At 39.2% G+C, this 20,329-nt stretch overlaps 1 protein-coding gene across 11 annotated transcripts in view; it reads left to right on the top strand.

Moving 5' to 3' along the window:
- The window catches only part of LOC148354133 (neurexin-1a-like), a 370,466-nt gene that overhangs the window by 149,570 nt on the left and 200,567 nt on the right, over positions 1 to 20,329 (top strand). For all 11 annotated transcript variants that reach the window (XM_088351405.1, XM_088351402.1, XM_088351398.1 and 8 more), the window contains 2 exons: positions 2,692 to 3,075; positions 17,304 to 17,507. In XM_088351405.1, coding sequence (XP_088207531.1) covers positions 2,692 to 3,075; positions 17,304 to 17,507 — 588 coding nt within the window. The remainder of the gene's footprint in view (positions 1 to 2,691; positions 3,076 to 17,303; positions 17,508 to 20,329) is intronic.

The following is a 20,329-nucleotide window of genomic DNA, read 5'->3' as shown; positions in this document are numbered from 1 at the left end:
AGATATCATCAACACAGGTTTCTACCCTTCGCTATATGTCAATTTCACTTCGTTCATAGTGTATCCCGGGGTCTACCTCATTAATTAAAGATAATTAAGAATAACGGATCGACGAACGGTTCGATTCCCGGCCTGGACTTTCCAGTCCGGTCATGTCCGCCGTTGTTTACTGTTCTCCAGATCGAGAATTAAACTTGAATGAGGGCCATAAATCTTGGAGGAGAAACACACCAGCGTTTGTTGTCGCTTTATATTGGCGGGAAAACGATACCGACCGTTAATCAAATTTAGAAAGATGGCTGCCATTTTTTCCGTTTCTTTCTTTTTATGACTGGATCAAATGATTGAAAGGGCGCCGGATTTTTTTATCCACCCCTTCTCGTTTTTTTGTATTTTTTATGACGGCTTCCTTAAGATAAATGAGATTTATTATGAGGAAAGTGGGGAAAACGGAGAGGAGGATTGTGGGTATGTGGAATTAGGCTGCTAATAGGCTAGCTTGCGCGTGATGAATGTGTTTTATTCAGCGTTCATCAGTCTTCCCAGATGAAGGAAGTCCTGAGCCTGTCTCTATTGATAACACCAATTAGGAGAACTTCTTCATGGATTTTATGGAAAAACCTTTTCTCCATTTAACACAAGAATTTAACAAATATATATTATATATGTATTTATACGTGGTTTGTTCTGTGTTTATTTGAATGGTGATTTTTTTAATTTGATGTATGTATTTATTCATTTTTATTCATTCATTCACGTTTTATAGAACATTCAAATTCTAACAATAAATTTGGTTAATACTGTGATTTTTATAATTTGAATTCTAAAACATATATACATATAAATATTGTATTCATATTTGTTAAAAAATATTTACCATTTTTACATTAATGTTATATTATAAAATATGTACTGTTAATGATTTTGAGTATGAATTTCTCAAAAAAGGTCTTATGAAAATCATCATATCAAATAATAACTTTTAATATCCTGCTCTTATATTTTTATTATTTATATCAAATTATGCTCCTGACAGTCAAGGTAAAATAGATCTACATTATACTTTTTTAATATGTATTGGAAATAAACATAATGACAAATGAAAAAATAAATTACAAAATACAAAAGGTTTGATCCTGAATGTTTTAAATAAAAATATCAAGAGAATTACATCTTAAAAAGGGAAGAAATTAAAATAAAATGATAAAAAATGTAAATAAAAAGGTAAAATTTAATGAGCAAAAAGTGATGTTAAAATTTCATTCTTTATAATACTAATAAAAAACATATAAAAAAAATAATAATATTAAATACATTTCAAGAAGGAAGGTAAAATAAAATCATTGAAAACTGAAAAATATTGTAAATTTAAAAAAATAAACGAAATGAGCAAAAATTAAAGTAGACAAATAGTAGTTATGAGTTTTTATGAAACTAATGAAATACTATAATACCAAAACAATAATAAAAATTGTATTTAGAAAAGGGTAACAGGCAAATAAAATGTAATCATAAAAATCATTTAAAATAATTTAAAAATAAAAGAGTAATACTTAAAATGAGGAAAAAGTACCAAAATAATGTTAAAGAATTGAGACGGAGGGAAATAAATAATTACAATTGGACAATATAATTTTAAAATGTTATAAAATTAAAAGATAATACATGAAATGAGAAAAAAGTCAAGTTTAGAGAATATATAATTCTAACTGATTTTTATAATATTATTGAAAATAATAAAAAATAGATAAAAGGAAATCAAGAAAGAAGATAAAAACTCCTAAAAGAATAAGCTAAAAATATGGTCAAATTAAAATAATAGTTAACGTCAGCCTAAAAATCCAGTAAAATATATATATATATATATATATATATATATATATATATATATATATATATATATATATATATATATATATATATATATATATATATATATATATATATATATATATATATATATATATATATATATATATATATATATATAAATAAGCACGGCGGCGCAGTGGTTAGCGCGTGTGTGGCACAGTTCTAAGGTCTTGGGAACCTCCTGTGTGGGTTCAAATCCAGCTACGGGACTTACTGTGCGGAGTTTGTATGTTCTCCCCGTGCTTGCATGGGTTTCCTCCGGGCACTCCGGTTTCCTCCCACATTCCAAAAACATACATTTCAGGTGAATTGGCCGGTCCAAATTGTCCCTAGGTGTGAATGAGCGAGCGAGTTGTCTGTCCCTGTGTGCCCTGCGATTGGCTGGCAACCAGTTCAGGGTGTCCCCTGCCCACTGTCCGATGATTGCTGGGATGGGCTCCAGAACCCCCGCGACCCTACTGAGGATAAGCGGTTCAGCTAATGAGATGAGATGAGATATATATAAATATATTTTTGGGGGGATAATATTTATTTTTAATGACATAAGACCACCATAATAATAAAAAACAATTCAAAAATAATATATTTAAAAAAAAATCTAAAAATTAAAGTGGTTATCCTTAAAATGAGTGCAATTACACATATATATATATATAATTATATTATTAACATTAAACTGAATCGTCTTAGTGTCATTGATAACATGGTAGTGAACACATGGCTAGACCTGTAATTGAGAAGTAAAAGAGAAAAATACAATAAGAGAATGTAAATATATGTGGACATGATATATACTGAGATATTCACGTCCGCTCTTAGGCACCATCTCCATCAACACCCTGCGAACGGCCTACACAGCCCCGGGTGAGAGCGAGATCCTGGACCTGGACGACAACCTGTACCTGGGGGGCCTTCCCGAGAACAAAATGGGTTTGGTTTTCCCCACCGAAGTGTGGACGGCACTGCTAAATTACGGTTACGTGGGCTGCATCCGAGATCTTTTCATCGACGGGCAAAGCAAAGACGTTCGGAGGCTGGCTGAAATTCAGAAGGCGACAGGGGTCAAACCTTCCTGCTCCAAAGAGCCTCCAAAACAATGTTTGAGCTCCCCCTGCCACAACAACGGAAACTGCAGGGAGGGGTGGAACCGATATGTATGCGACTGCTCTGGCACAGGATACCTGGGACGATCCTGCGAAAGAGGTATGACCGTACTATGACCCCATTTTTGTTTCCTTGATTTAGAAGGATTTTAGGACCTTTGAGGCCACCCGGCCATGGTTTGGTACCAGGCCTTGGGTAGTTTGGTATTCGTGCATACACGCATTTTTTTTAACCCAAAATAACCTAAAGTTCATACATGAGGTTTTACAGTAGTATATTATCGTATTCAAGCAATGATCGATCAGTTTTGGATGCAACGGTAATCGAACCGGGATTAATGCAGTAAGCGCGCCGAATCCGAACCACTTACCCACTAGGAATATAAATGACACAAGAACACACATTCAGTTTTATTTCACCTTCATACTTTTTTGGACAATGTTGGAATGAAGCATTACGGAAAAAAGGTTTAGCCAAGACAACGTTGTACAACGTGGTACCACTCAGGAGGTAGAGCGCTCGTCTTGGGACCAAGAGGTTGCAGGTCCGATTCCCAGTTCCCCTGACTTAAATGTCAAAGTGTGTGAGTCTGTGTGTGTATGGCTAGGTGTAAAGCACAGTGTAAAGCGCTTTGGAAGGTCTTCCGTGACTTAAATAGCGCAATATAAAAATGCAGTCCATTTGTGTGATGAGATCTTTAGTGGTATAGTAAATACACATTGCAAACCACTCCTTTGAGGCGTTTGTTTTAACTCTGAAGAATAAAAACCTACTTCCCAGCAAGAGCTTCTAAATACAAATGTAGTTTTCTGGTGAGCAGCATTTAGAACTTGTTAGTTAAGATAACACTGAAAAAAATCCAAGCCAAAAAACCGGCATGTTTCAGGAAGGGAAGGAGCACCATAGAACAGTTTTTTAATCCCATGCGAGAAGTTTCAACAACACTCTTGAAACTTCCATCATGTTTTTGTGGATTTCAAGATGGCGTTTGACAGTATTTCAATCTTCCTTGTGGACTACAATGCGTACCATGGGCCAGAAACCTAGTTTAGTTAACCCTAAACAGTGCCCAGCACCATCAGAGGGCACATTGGACCCTACGAAGAACTGTTGTCAACTGTGCACGGACGAAAACTGCAGCAGTAGGGTCACCAATGTTCCCTCTAATTTTCCACGAGTCTGAGCGTTTACACATAGTCGGTGAGCATTGCTTGAAAGAACAGTGAGCAACAGCAACCCCAAGTGTGGCAACTAAGTCATTATCAAACATGTCCAAAACTTGACATCACGTTACATTTTGCTGTGTTCCCGGCAATGCAAAATTATTTTTCACTTTTGAATGAATTGACTCATGTACGATTGCAAAGGTTGCAGAGCCTAAAAATATCATTTGTTTTTACAATTCTTTCACAAGATTTCCTTTTATTCCTGGTATCTTTTGTCACATAATACTAACATTTTGGGGGGCTTATTTAGTCGGTTGCACGATACAGAACTGTATTTAATTACATTTTTTTGTGGAAGTACAATGTTGGCAACAAGATTAACTTGATATAATTGGAAATCATTTGAATGCAACACAAACATTTTCCTCTTTTCCCTGTATTTTTCTCCTTTTTTAAAAATTCCTTTTTTTTTAAATCTCATTGTGTTTATTTTTTCCTATCTAATACTTTTTTTCTTGCTTTTTTGTTCTCTATTACCTTTTTTTGCTTAATTTGCTTCTTTATTTTCTTCTGGCCTTTTTTGTGAATTTTTCCTGCTCTTTTTTTCTCCCTTTTTCTTTTTGTTTCGTTTTTTTCTCAGCTTTTCACTACTTTTTCATTTTGGTATTTTTTTTTTGTTCTATTTCTACTTCATTTAAGTCATTTTGTGCACAATTTTACATAATATTTGGTCGTGTAGGGATTAAAGAAGCAAAAACAACCCGAAGAGCTGTTTGGGACCCGAAAGAGCCGTTTTTTTTAGTGAGAAGCCGGTTCTCCAAAAACTCTACTGACTTTACTCAACTTTGTTCTACTTCGACATTGACTTCAAAATACCACATTTAGAACACAGCGTCAGGGGAGCCCGCATATTTTTACCTTCATGCACTGTAACTTTAACTTAATTCGCTTTTTAATTAGCAATTTCGAGCCCTCAGTTTTGTGAGCTGGCAAGATTTTCTTGTGTGCGGAAAAGCTCTGGGTAGTGTGCAATTGCGCACACACACAACTTAGAGGGAACATTGATGGTCACATCACAAGATCATCAGAACTGGTTAAGATCCTTCTCCAGGGCACAGTCCAAGGGGGCAGGAAAAGAGGAAGACCAAAAACAAACTGGGCCAGCAAAATTAGTGAATGGAATGGTGCTAACCTTGCTACGACCCAAAAACAGGCCAGGAACCGTCCTTAGTGGCCGGTCACACAGACATTTGCGGCTGAATCACGGTCAGAAATTTCTGCCTTTGGGGCGGACGCTATTGGACGCATTGAGATCGCCATTCAGAGGAGATACAGCAGTGCTTAACACGAGGTCAGAAATTCGCGCGCGGGTGGCAGCGCGAAATTATTTTGCGCTGCTCAATTCTTCGGAGCGCGGGTACACAGCCTTTCACGAGTGTATCAAGGCTGAACCACGGCCAGAATTTTGTATCGTGGTGTTATTACGTGAAATTAGCGTGTTACGCGTGTGACAGTCTTTCGCCTTTCTCTGCGTATATACAGCGCGATTTGCCGAACACAAGCACACGTCAGTTGTGCTGGAGACGTCAAGGGGGTGAACATGGATCCCCGTCAGCGTAGTGACCTCGTCTTAATCCATTTTTATTTCTTGACATTTCTTTTCGAGATAATACAATAAAAATGATGCCATAGCTTGAAATCTTGATCTTCACGGGACTGTGTCTTGAGCGGTTATGATTTCTACAGCCCGGTGCATCCCTGCCGAGATTTGCATACCCTCGCTACTAAAACCACTTTTACCTCGTTTTATCTCACTTTTAGGGAATGTAATGGCGAACATATAACCAAAACCACTTCGTCTTGCATTTATTGGGAATTTAATACAACTTAAACCATTCCGTCTTTGTTTTTGTTGTGAACGTAATCAAACGCAACACCCCGACCCCCCCACCCCCTCGCGTGAACGCGCATTCTGCTGCGCTTCCAACAAAAGCGATCGTATTCTATATAAAACGCTTATTAAAACAATAAAGTGAGCTAATTATAACAATTGGGAGATCCTAGTCTATATAACGCGTTTATGTAAACAATAAAGTGCGATCGTATTCTACAAAATGCGTTTGTTAACGCGGATGACAACAAAAGCGATCACAGCAGAATGTGCGTTCACGCGAGGGGGTGGGGGGTTGGTTGTGTTGCGTAGGAGTCGGATTTGGGCACAACACCGGCTCGGGAGCTTTTATACCCGTGGTCCACACGAGAAAATGACGCAGAAATGACGGGATGAGGAAGCAGAACAGTCGCCGGCGTCTTTTTTGCGGCCATACACCGATGAACAGCGGGGTGGCCAATTTTGCGCATTTTCCATCGCGGGCAACCACGGGCGAAAAAAAAACGCAAAATTTTGGCCGTGATTCAGCCGCAAATGTCTGTGTGACCGGCCCCTTAGTAGAGAGAGCTGTCCAAAGTTGCCTCATCAGGGTTTCCCTATGCCCCAGGCGGTTATGGATCCATGAATTGTGAATTAAAAATGCTATTTTGCAGAGTTTTCTATCACCCTTAGAAGAAGAATAGCTTTAGTATGATAAAATAAAATAATTTGGCTCATTTTCAAGTATTAATCGAATTTGTTTCCACTGGGAGTTGGACTCGCTAATGCTGCCCTCAGTCACTGATTGCGGTCATAAATTTTATGGACATAATCTCTAGACGCGGTAATTGTTTGAATGGGTCCAGTTTGGGGGACTCAGCATCACATCTTTCCTTTTTGCAGATGATGTGGTGCTGTTGGCTTCCTCAAGCTGTAATCTACGGCTCTCAATGGAGAGACTTCAAACCGAGTGTGAAGCGGTTAGGATGATCTGTACCTCTTAGTCCAAGACCATGGTTCTCATTTGGTGGCATTTCCTTTCCGGGTCAGGGATGAGATTCTGCTCCAAGTGAAGGAGTTCTAATAACTTGCGGTCTTTAACGAGCGAGGGTAGAATGGAACGGGAGATCGACGGATGGATCGGTGCAGCGTCTGCTGTCAAGTGGAGCCTGCACCAATCAATTGTGGTGAAGAAGAAGCTGAGCCGAATGGCAAAGCTCTTGATTCACCGGTCCATCTATATTCCTACCCTCACCTATGGTCATGAACTTTGGGTTGTGACTGAAAAAACAAGATTCCAGATACAAGCGGCTAAAATTAGTTGAAACTTAAGGTGAATGGGATCTCCTTTAAATATAGCGTGAGAAGCTCGGTCATCCGGGATGGACTCAGTGTTGAGGTGGCTCGGGCATCTGGTAAGGATGGATGGATGAATGGATGGTAAGGACACCTCCATCAGGAGGTGTTACGGGCATGTCCCACCTGCAGGAGACTTGGGTACGAACCCGGGACACGCTGGAGATACCACATCTCTGAGTTGGTCTGGGAACACCTTGGGATCTGGTCGATGAACTGGATGAAGTGGCTGGGGATTATGGAGGTCTGGGCTTCCTTGATGAGGGTGCTGCCCCCTTGACACGAACCCAGATAAGCGGATAAGATAATTATTAGATAGATAACCATATTATTAGATAGATATCCATATTTTTGAGTCTATGATACTAGAAGCACCTTATAAATTACCAAACACAGTCATATAGATGGTATCATCCCTCACAAGATTATTACACCATTATTAGAATATTAATTGGTAATAGGTAAATGGTAACATTTAATTCTAAGTCATTACAGCGCTACTTTTCTTTCCCTTCCAAAATACAATTTCCAATGTGTGTTCTTTGGGTTAAGAAAGGCAAAAATGGGTTTAATATGTAGTTCTTTCATTTTCTCCTCACATTTGATCGTCTTTGTCCATCACCGGCGTTAGCTAGCTAGCAGGAAGGCAAGTATGGAGAAAGTGTCAGATGTTTCAATAGCTGCGGATCGCCACGGCACTGCTCGTCGGAAGGAGGGGCCGCTGTCAAAAAAATTATCCGTGCCCTCACTTATCGGAGCGTGCCGGACCCCCCGGTGGAAAAATACAGCAATTACATGACAAGAAAAGAAATGGGCGGAGCTTAAGGATCCAGGCGCGAAGCCATTTGGCCTATTTCGGCAGGTTTTAATTAAGCAGGCGAAGCAACTTTGCCGAGCGTTGTTAGTCCTGTTGCTAATTAGCTAAAATATTAGCGTAAGGCCAAGGTTGGCTAGCAGATGGCTGCTTGCAGGACGTGCAAATATTCCCTAATGAGATGTGACATTCTGCATTGCTGAGTGCGGCAAACATCTGGATCGATATTTCAGCTCCTGCGTGCACATCCACATAGGTCAGCCTGTGTAAATTACTGCAGGGGGATACTTAACTATACAGAAATGCTAATAGTAATCTGGAAATTCAATTTTTTTAATTGATAAATGGATGGAAGAGGAGGTTTTTGATCATCATTGACTGAAACTCTACTACAGAATATGCCGGGCACAAATGAGCTACAAGACAATGGTGAGGAATTTACAAGCGCGCAGTCAAAATGACTGACAATTACTTTTTAACAGGAAAGGCTGAGTAAAAATGAAACAAAGTTAAGCCGGAATATAAAATTTCAAAACAAGAATTGGTTCCATTGAGAACTGATATGACCAGCTCATTTTTGGCTAGTAGTTGAATAATAACCGGATCAATAAGTCAAAATATGACATAATGAAAGAATTTATAAAAAAGTATAAACAAATATAACTAAAGGAATGAAAAAGTTATAAAAGATTACAATAACAAAGGTTATGAAAGAATAACTCATACAATCATTTATCGTCATTGATAACAACACAGCTAACATGGTTTAAAATGAAATTAGACAAGACACTACAGGATAAACATGTAAAAAAAGAAAAAAAATATGTGCAGTGAAACATTTCAGGAATTGAAATAACAATCACAAGCTTCTGTTCCATGGTTATCATGTTTTAGCTGTTTTAGTATCACTGCGAGTATTGATATCCACAGCTAAACAAATTAAAGTTTGTTGGATACAATTCTAAACTGAACGAGGAGAGAGAAAGACATTGTGGGAGGTAGTTTAGCCAATAGCATATCAGCATTTTCACCATGTTGTGACACAAGGGAACAAATACATAGAGTGAATAACTACATTACAAAAAAAGACAAAATTGTATTGCCTACTCAAAAAAGTTTGAATGAGTAAAAGGCCATTGTGGTTTGTAATTCAGAAAATAGTATGTCCTTATTATCATTATAATGGGACACAGACCGATAGCAGATCAGCATCTTACATAAGATGACCAATAGCAGACAGCCATTTTGGATCAACTCATACCTGTCGCGCTCCAGGGCTCCATGCCCTTACAAATTGTTGTATTTCCCCTTACAAAACACAAAATAATCTTACACCATTTTTTTTTTCAAACGTGTTTATTTATGTAGTTTAACATGTTATATTGTACATGTGTTTCGTTATATCCTATATATTGTTAATTAACATTTTTTTTTGAGATCCTGAGTTGCTCGACATGAATGAGGTTTATTATAAAAAAACGTTCAAAAATGAAGTCGCTTGGACGTTCACTGTAGAAAGAAAAAATACATGCAAATATAATTAAGTAGATTAATACATTTTCTTATTCAAATTATTAATTCATTTTCTGCATTAAATTATGGTTGGTAATATACTGAATAAAGGGATAACCACAAACCTGTATTTTTTTATTTTCTCCTTTTTATACTTCCTTTTTTTCTTAACTTCTTTATACAACAATATTGATTCGTAATATATTGCATCAAAGCAAGTGAGCCGTTTGAGAGCCGGCTCTTTGATGAGTTAAGCCGAAAAAGCCGGTTCTCTAAAAAGAGACGGACTTCCTTTTACTACATCAAACCGCTGGCTTCGTTTGCAACGAAAAAAGACGATCCTGAGATAGAGGCTCGTTTGACTTGATTGATTTGCCGTTTCGTGATAGTCGGTGTATACCAGATGGTACCCATAATTGACAAATTGGCATTTTCCGTACAGATTTTCTCGTACGTCGTGCACGCCTTAAAATGCATAATAAACATACTTTGTACTGCAAAAATGTACAGGTTTACAGATATGTTAACTGCTGAACCAACGCCCCAAAGTTAGCATTTTCTACGTTTGAGTGCACACAAAATGATGTCGTATGATGTCAAAAATTCCACACTGCAAAGTGAAAACCTCGTATGGCGGGGATTCCATGTTCCAGGGTTCTACTCTAAATTTATTTGTATAACTTAGTCACAAATTGTCTGAAAGAATTGCAAATGTTACAATCACACAGTCCCCTGATCCGAAACAGACAAGTACGACGTCACTTCTCAGTCTTCCATCGACGAAAGTCAAACGAGGGGATGTCAAAAGTCACGAAATGAAACGGAGCGTCACTCAGGGTTGGGTAGGGTTACTTTAACTGGATTACTTTCAATTACTTTTGGATTACTCCAATACCAAATATGCTAATAAAAGACAAAATAAACTAAATATGAATAAAATTATGACTCACAACACATGAAGCTTTCTCTCCTGGCTTTGATCTCTTTGATCTCCGGCAAAACTAACATAAAATGCGACAGAAACAAAATGATAAGAAATCCAAACAGCTTGCCAACATCATTTTTGCCGTTCCATGTATTCTGTTACTCCCCAAGCCTGCACAAAATTTAGTCATTTTATTCATATTTAGTTTCTTTTGTCTTTTATTAGCATATTTGGTATTGGAATAATCCAAAAGTAATTGAAAGTAATCACGTTAAAGTAACCCTACCCAACCCTGAGTGTGAAGCACATTGTAAAGTGCTTTTGGAGGTCTTCATTGACTTGAACAGTTCTAAGGTCTTGAAACCTCCTGTGTGGGTTCAAATCCAGCTACCGGACTTCCTGTGTGGAGTTTGTATGTTCTCCCCGTGATTGCGTGGGTTTCCTCCGGGCACTCCTGTTTCCTCCCACATTCCAAAGACATGCATTTCAGGTGGATTGGCCGGTCCAAATTGTCCCTAGGTGCGAATGAGCGAGCGAGTTGTCTGTGCCTGTGTGCTCTGCGATTGGCTGGCAACCAGTTCAGGGTGTCCCCTGCCCACTGCCCGATGATTGCTGGGATGGGCTCCAGCACCCCCGCGACCCTACTGAGGATAAGCGGTGCAGCTAATGAGATGAGATGAGATGAGATGAGTTTCTTCTGTCTTTTATTAGCATATTTGGTATTGGAGTAATCCAAAAGTAATTGAAAGTAATCAAGTTAAAGTAACCCTACCCAACCCTGGAGCCGAATGAGGCTTTCATTGCGCCCGACATGAGGCAGCAGGCCTGGATTTCCCTTCATGTAAAACACGGCACGCCATCGTCGTCTTCAGAGCGGTCGGCATTCCTTCGCGTTTGTGTGATGTGACAAATTAAGGCTTTGATGCTCACAAGGGGAAGGAACAGCAGACACTATACAGTAGACCCCTCCCCCCCCACACCAGCCCCGCTTCAGGAAGAGAAGGAGAGGAGCTGTCAAATGCATGTCACGGGATTGTGATGTGCATGCCGAGGTGCCGGGGCAGCGGGTCCTGTCACATTTGCATTTTCCCGGGAGGAGAAAACTGCCACGGGATTGGAGAAATTGAGGATAAATACCAGAGAGATGGCGATCTAGTAGACCCCCGGGATGCTCTTGCATCGCCTTACAATGTTTTCACGTTAAGGTGTGAAATACAGACGTTACGAACAAGTTCCGGATGTTCGTTCGTAAGTTACTTTAGTGCTATACAGTGCAGGAAGTGTGAACTCATTTGCGTGTACGATCTGTTTCTTTAATTTAGAAAATACAAGTTGTCCAACACGCGGGGACCAAAGACAAAACAAAACAGGCTTAAAGGCAATCAAAATCACAAACTAGGCATTTACTCAGAACAAACGGGCATGAACAGGTTTTTCCTCAATTTAAGCAATGGTCTGGTAACGGGCAGTCCCAAAAGGTGCGCTTAAGTATCCCACACGCAATCAAGTCAATCTGTCTCAGCCGGTGTCAAGGGGCGGGACCAGCTGGGTGCCATGACGACCGTGCAGGACATGACAGTTTAAGGTTTATATAAGTATGTTTAAGGCTTGTAAAGGTTTTGTACTATAATAATAGAGTAAAGTTTAACTTACTTTTGGAAGATGAGCTTCAAGAGATAGGCGACATCCTCTGTGGTAAAAAGTGGACGGAAAAAAAAACGTTCCAAACATTTTCTCAACCGTATCAAGCTTTCTTATTCCACTTTTGTTTCAAATAAAACGGCTTGTCTCTTCTTTACAATTCACACCAACCATATTGAATGGATGCGCGAGATATTAAATAGTAAAAACGTAAAAGTTCTTAGCACGAAAGGGATACAGTACACGTTGTTATGATTACACACGTACCAGGAAGCAGAAGCCGGATTTCTTCTTTGGGGTGGAGGCTGGGTGACCTCTCACAGCGCCACACGGCGGTAGTGGCGGAAAGAAGCATTACAGTTCTGTCCTCTACTCGGAAAAAGGTGCACACAATACAAAATCGAACTTACAGCAATGTCTAGATATTCGTGGATATCCTGAAATACCGTTTTTCGTAACTCAAATGTTTGTAAGTAGAGGAGCGTCTGTACAATGATTTTTTTAACATCATTTTACCTACTATACAACATCAACAACAAATTATTTCGTGCGGTGTTCGTGCATATGTCGAGTTGCGTTTCTAGCATGCCCCTGTGCTATTGGTCGACGACAGATAAGATGCTGATCTGCCATTGGTGGCAGTACCTCCTACAATGTCTTTCTCTATTTTTGTTCAGTTCAGTTCATGTTAAAATCCAGTATTTAGTGGTACCGTATTCATTTGCTGTACATAGAGTTGCCTGTGTGCTATTTGTTGAGGTCATATAAGATGTTGGTCTGCTATTGGCTAATCTACCTCCCACAATGCCTTTCCCTCTGTGTTCTGTTCAGAATCCCGTGAAAGAAAATTGAATTTGTTTAGCTATAGAGTGAGAGACTAGCAGTGATGCTAAAGGATGATGCAAAACATGATAACTATGGAAACGAAGCTTGCGATTATTGTTTTAATATTTTAATCTGTCACTGTATATAATATAGTACATATAGATAGTAACGTTTGTATGATTTCTTCATTTATAACCACTTGGTTATTTCAGTCATTTATAACTTCTTCGCTTGGCCTTTTGGCTGAGTGTAAGTGTCCCGGCTCCTAGGCTTTGTAGCGTATTATGAACTGACCGATAACGGATAATGGATAATGAATAACGAAGATAGATCAATAACCCTTAAAAATCCCAAAACCCCATTCATTTAATCACAATCAAACCCTGATTACAATTCAGCTTCTCCATTATCTTATGTTTTATTTTTTATCCAGAAAATGAGCTAGTCATATCGGTTCCTGTAATAACAGATTCTTGTTGGAGGATTTTCCACTCCAGCTTACCCTTAGTTTCGTTTTTACTCAGCCTCGCATTTTTTTGCCATATTTCACTTGATTTTCCCACTTTTTTTAAATATTATTTTTATTAATGTAGCATTTTATATTAAGCATTACTTTGAGTAACATCAGAAGTGGACTGCAATTTCATTTGAATAATTGATTTTAGCTAAGTAATTCTTATAACAAGCAACACAATATGTTAGTGGAACGTTTAATAATTGGTTTTGTCCATATATGTATTTATTTATTTATTGATTGATCCTGAAGCTAACATTACACCGACAAAAAAGGAAGAAATTTACCAATTTTCTAGATATTTTTTTTAGAAACAATAAGACTTTTCTTTTTTTTAAAATATTTATTTTTAATTGTCGAGCGAATTACTTTTCGTAAAATGCTAAGAATGATAGTTTTATTTTAAGTATTACTTTTAGCGTAGTAATGATAAAAAAGAAAAGCACAATAATCTGCCTTTAAAATATTTTAGTTTATGTATTTTTTTATTGATTGGATTTCTATTTTTTTTTCAATGCGCATACTGCTTTGTGTTCATGTACGTATTAAGGTATTTTTAAGAATGTATTATAATTTATGGAATGTTTTTTGCTTATTTCTTTTCATTTCATATTGTATTTATTTATGAATAAATGTTTATATTTATGTACTTGAGTGTGTGATGAACCGTAACAGGATCAGGACTCAAACGCGTGACGTACTTACATTAGCCTTTTATTTTACGGGAAATGGGGAGTCATGCGCGATATCGAAATAAACAGGACAAACTAGACGGGAACGAAAACTGGAGAGAATGATAAACAGGACAAAAATAGACGGGAATGTAACGAGAAACCGATATTTAACAGGGCAAACTAAACGTGAACAATACTGGACAGGAAACACCAACAGGAAAACAGGACCCAGTCAGAACCCTTGTCTTGCGGGGCAGAGGCTCGATGATGGCCTGACAAAGGAAAAATGAGAGCACTGAGCTTAAAAAGAAGGAAAGCCAATCTGTCAATGAGCCACAGCTGGCGCCACACAGGTGGGGCCAATTGGGTGCCATGGCAACAGAGTATATATTTATGGATTTATTTGCTTATGTATTCGACTTTCAATCACTTATTTATCCCTTCACTGGTATTCATGTATTTTTTAAAATATGTTTTCATACATTGATGCATGTATGCAGTATATTTAGGAATTTAGTAATGTATGTATGTATTTAAGTATATATTTGTTTGGAATTTATTTGATTATTTTTGACGTTATCTGACGTTAGCCTTGTTTAAAGCTGAAAATTACTGGCATCAAATATAACCTATATATTTTTGGATTCAGTTTATTAGACAGAATCCAATTAATTCCAACAACTGTTCCATAGCTGAAACCTTAGTTGTTGTAACCTTTCATTTAGCCGCCTGAATACATGTAGATAGTAATATTCTGCAGAAAATATATTCAAAATATATCAAATACCATGAGCCAGCACAAACTACAAATGAAGAGTTGCAAGCAACACTAAATGTCTTGGGGGAAGAAAGATTTTCCGAGCATCAGGACTTTGAAGTCGCTATTTGCTGTCACTTTTCCCGACAGTTTTCTGAGTCAGCCCGGTAGGAGGCGTCACCATTTGTTTGTCACCCCCTACCACCCCTACATCATCTGCAGGCTACCCCAGGAGGGGGCCAGAAGAAATTGGATTTGGCTGAGAAATGGAAGCGTCAAGTGCTGATGTGATGAGGCCACGTTTGGGAGGGTGACACCCCCCTAACCCCAAAACTTTCCCCTTCTTCTCTTCCCATTGTCTGCCTGGGAGATAATGTATTTTTTTTCTTTTTTGGCTATGTCACTTTCTCGGAATCGGCGTGACCGACTCCTGCCAGCCTTGAATAATCAACTCTGCGTTTTTTCCAGACGGCAGACGCTCGATATTTAAGACAAAGGCGAATCCCGTCCATTTTGATATTGTTCTTTATTGTGTCATTCATTGTGACGCCCAAAGTATAAATACAATGCTTCAGTGACTTCAATTTCTGTCATTTCCTTTCCCACGTAAAGTCAGTGAATATGGTCCCATCATAAGGTTTTCTTTCTCTATAATGCAACAGATGATCTGTTGAGTCCATAGTTTTAAAGTAGACCCCAGGATATGATGTTAATCTGTTCTGAGGGGGGATCATAAGGTGAAATTGCTGTATAGCGGGGGATAGAACTGTCACTTCAAGTAGTAGCTTATTCAAGTCAAGTCAAATCATGTTTATTCACAAGGAGTCTCAAAGGGGTTGCACAGAACCCAGATTATTGCAAACTAGACTATTATGACACCATCCCCTGATCTTAAGCCTACATGAGAGTAAAGAAAAACTCAAAAACCTCAACATGGGGAAATTGAAGAAACCTGGAGAAGGTTAAATGAATACTTCCCAAAAGCGCTTTACAATGTGCTTCACACTTACCCATTCACACACACACTCACACACCAATAGCGGCCATGCAGCCATGCAAGGCGCCGACCTGCTTATTGGGGGCATTAGGTATTCAGTGTCTTGTCCAAGGACACTTCGACCGGGAATCGAACCTGCGATCCCTTGATCCCAAGACGAGCGCTCTACCTCCTGAGCTAATGCCGCCCCCAAATGAGGTCATCCCCCTTCCAGGATGACCAGGCTGCAACGGATCTTGCAATATGTGTTCCAAATCCCCAGTACCCCTGGTGAAAAATTATTAATTGAACATTAGAAACGCAATAGTATATAGTAAGTATTACTTTTATGTAGCATACGTGTATATTATTATATAACACCAAAACTAAATATAAATGTAATGGAAAAAAACGACCTGACTTTAGCTGGTACGGTGAAGTTATTGGGTGGATGCAGAGGGGGCGAGGAAAAAGCTGATAGGGAAATGTATCACACTTATTAATACATTTCATTCAAACACATTTAATAAAAATTGTTTTTCTTTGGTAGATTTTTATAATTCTCACAATTTATCATGACCAGAAACCTTGCTAAGTGTAAAGAAGCGTCTTCAGCCTTTGTTTTTTCTTTATTATGTCAAGCTTTGTTTCAGTGGTTATCATTTTTTGCTGTTCCCTTTACCATCACTATGTGCCTTTGGATCAATTGCTAAATGTATGATTTTTATTCCAGAGAAATAGTTAGAAAAAACACTAAAATTGGGAAATAATAACTATATGTATTTCTATTTTACTACAGAAATATTCAAAATATATTACACAATTAGAACACAAAGTATTTGTATTTAATAAATAAACTGGGATATGGTCTGCATTTATACAGCGCTTTTCAAGTCAATGAAGCCCTCCCAAGTGCTTCACACTTACCCATTCACACACACACACTCACACACCAATAGGGAGTCAGCCATGCAACTGGGATATCATTAATGTATGCCTTAATGTAATGTAAACAAAAAGTAACACCGAAGGTTGATGACGGGAAATTCAGGGATTCTGTTTTCTGGTTTATGTAGTTTCCACATTTGTTTTTCTAATTCACATTTTAACTAAAATGACAATAATCAGGGAGCCTTGCAATAATTGTGATGCATATTCAGAATAAATGAGAACAACAACAATACATAGTTAAGTTAAGCACCAGAGAATTTTGATCGCATCACGAATATCCTCATTTTACATCACTGACTCTTAGATGTTTGAATTTGTTTTTCGTCCGTCTTGCATTTCTCCGCAGAGGCCACGGTCCTGAGCTACGACGGCAGCAAGTTCATGAAGGTTCAACTCCCGGTGGTGATGCACACGGAAGCCGAAGACGTTTCCATGCGTTTTCGTTCCCAGCGAGCCTACGGAATCCTGATCGCCACCACGTCGCAAGACTCGGCCGACACGCTTCGTCTGGAACTGGAGAGCGGACGCGTGCGCCTCACCGTCAATTTAGGTAGCAGCTTCTGCGGCACCGTCCGCTGTCAGGAATAGAAGGAGATGGTGTAACGCTTTCAATGGCGAGAGTCTGCGGCTCTTATTTGCTCACTGCCACTTGAGCTCGCAGCTGCGTCGGCCCCGGACAGGAAATGCTCGCCGCCCCTTTCGGCCGATTACAGCTCATTGGCGTCCCTCCGTCCCACGTGCCGACCCGATTGTCTTGGCGCTGGTTTCATCGTACAATTCGAGTGTGTAGAGATGAGCAAACTAAATACTTTATCTGATGCATCAATGAATGGACAGAGAAAGACTGATACATCGGTTATTCATAGATCGAGGACTAGTGAAGTAGAGATAAAGAGCAAGATAAGTAGCTCGATGGATGGAGAGACAGTCACAGAGATTGATGAATGGACGATCAGATGGACAGGAAATGGTGTGGGAAGGCAGAAAGAAAGACAGTAATAATGAAGACAGGGAAATAGAAAGGGACAGACAGAGGTGGAAAAGCGGCAAGAGAAGAGTACAGACCGATGGAGAGGAAGATGAGAGATTAGGGGGGAGGCAGAGGGACAGACAAAAGGACAAAGAGACAGAAAGAGAGGGACAGACAGAGGGAGGAAGAGTGACAGGGAGAAGGACAAAGAGGGGGTTAAACAGATGGGGAGACAGAAAAAGAAGGAAAGGGAAAGTGAGAGTCAGATAAAGGGGCAGACTGTTGGAAGGGAAATGAAAATGGAGACTGACAGCAGGAAGACAGCAAGACAGAGAGAGACAAATGGAGTGACAGAGTGAAAAGAAAAGGCCAGACAGAAGGAAGGAGAGAGAGAGGGAAACAGAAAAAAAGACAAACGGATAGGGGAACAGAGAGAGACACACATAGGGACAAACAGGTAGACAGTGAGACACAAAGAGTGAAGTGGAGAAAAAGAGAGAGAGACATACAGAACAGGACAGAGAGAGACATACAGAGCGAGACGAAGAGAGACTTACAGAGCGAGACAAAGACATACATGGCGAGACGAAGAGACATACAGAACTAGGCAGAGAGAAATAAAGAGCGAGGCAGAGAGATACACAAAAAGCTAGGAAGAGAGAGACATAAAAAGCAAGACAGAGAGAGACAAAGAGCAAGACCTTGAGATGTGAAGACATAAAGACAGAGCCAGATACATGAAAAGACAAAAAGAGGGAAACACACGGAGAGAGCGAGAAAGACAGACAGATTGATTGAGAGACAGAGAGAGGGAGAGACACAAACAGAGGGACAGAGAGAGAGACAGACGAAAGACGGACACGTACATTGTAAACTGGTAAACTAGCTAGTGAGGCCTACCAAACGAGATACAAATATAGCTGGTTAGCTGTTGAAGGACTAATGGACGGAAAAAGTAGACGGACAGATAAAAACAGAGACAGCAATGGTTAGCTAGCTAGATCAACAAAGGACTTGGTAGCTTTCTAGACGAATAAAAAGCTAGACTACTATTGTGCTAAAAACATGACTGCACTACATCTTGACGAGAAGAACAAGCCCCGCCCCCTCCCCGCCTCAAAGGAATCAAATATTAATCACCGGTAAGCCATCAGAAGGTCGACCCTCTGAAACGAGAGCATTTCCTGCAGGGTTAAGCAAGTGTGGAGCTCGGGCTGTTTGCGAAACACTTTTCTGCTGCGGTTGACAACACGCGACAGGCTGGGCCATAAAGGAAGGGGGGGTTGGGGACAATCGGGAGGCTCCCAACTGGGTCACCTATCGCCGAGCACGACACGAGCTCTCGCGACCGCCGAGGTAAAAGAAAAAGGCGAGATAACGGCCGTGTGCCCGCGGCGCGCTGCAAGTCACTCAGGGAGGTTGACAACAGGAACTGCTGCGCTCGAATTAGGATGCTGGGGAAAGGAACTATGTCGGAAAATGGCTGTCTTGTTTTAGAGAAACAGAGATAAAAGTTATCTATATATATAGAAACACGACTGGTGGAGCAATTTGTGTTAACTGAGGGCATTGTAATAAAAACTTAAAGACTTATACTGCAGTGTTCCTGTCATAATGCAGTGTGCCCACCAAAAAAACTATAGCACATGCCCTAAACTTCAAACTAGCATCTTCTTCTTTGTTGAAAACTAGCGTCAACCTCTAGCGTCTTACGATAATTGAGGGAATTGTGACAAAAAGCGAAAAAAAAAATTAAACTTATAATCCAGTGCGCCTGTGTCATGCTACATTACGTTCTCCAAAAACTACAATATATACCCTGAACTACAAACTAGTACTACTAGTGGTACTAGTTTTTTTTTGTCATAAACTAGCTTAAACTTCTGGCATCTTACGATAATTGAGGGGATTGTGGCAAAAAGCGAGCAAAAATAAAGTTACTCTCTCATGCTATAATGTGCTAATCAGAAACTAAACTATTTCATGCATTGATACATAAGCAAGATAAATATGCGACCTATACTCCGGTGACACTTATATTTCTTACTTTCACATTTTTTAGCTTAGTAAAATTTCTGGAATGGCCTATAGTTTGGGAAATGATAGATATAACTTTAACAGTTTTTTAGGGTAGGATGGTTCGGATAGATAGATAGATAGATAGATAGATAGATAGATAGATAGATAGATAGATAGATAGATAGATAGATAGATAGATAGATAGATAGATAGATAGATAGATAGATAGATAGATAGATAGATAGATAGATAGATAGATAGATAGATAGATAGATAGATAGATAGATAGATAGATGGATATAGATAGAGATAGAGATGGATAGAGAGAGAGAGATAGAGGGATAGAGAGATAGAGATAGAGGGATAGAGAGATAGAGATAGAG

The sequence above is a fragment of the Urocampus carinirostris genome, chromosome 13, assembly GCF_059441175.1.
Source record: "Urocampus carinirostris isolate Australia breed hairy pipefish chromosome 13, RoL_Ucar_1.0, whole genome shotgun sequence".
NCBI classification, from domain to species: domain Eukaryota; kingdom Metazoa; phylum Chordata; class Actinopteri; order Syngnathiformes; family Syngnathidae; genus Urocampus; species Urocampus carinirostris.
The sequence above is the reverse complement of the archived record's forward strand: the minus strand, read 5'-3'. Positions and strand labels throughout refer to the sequence as shown.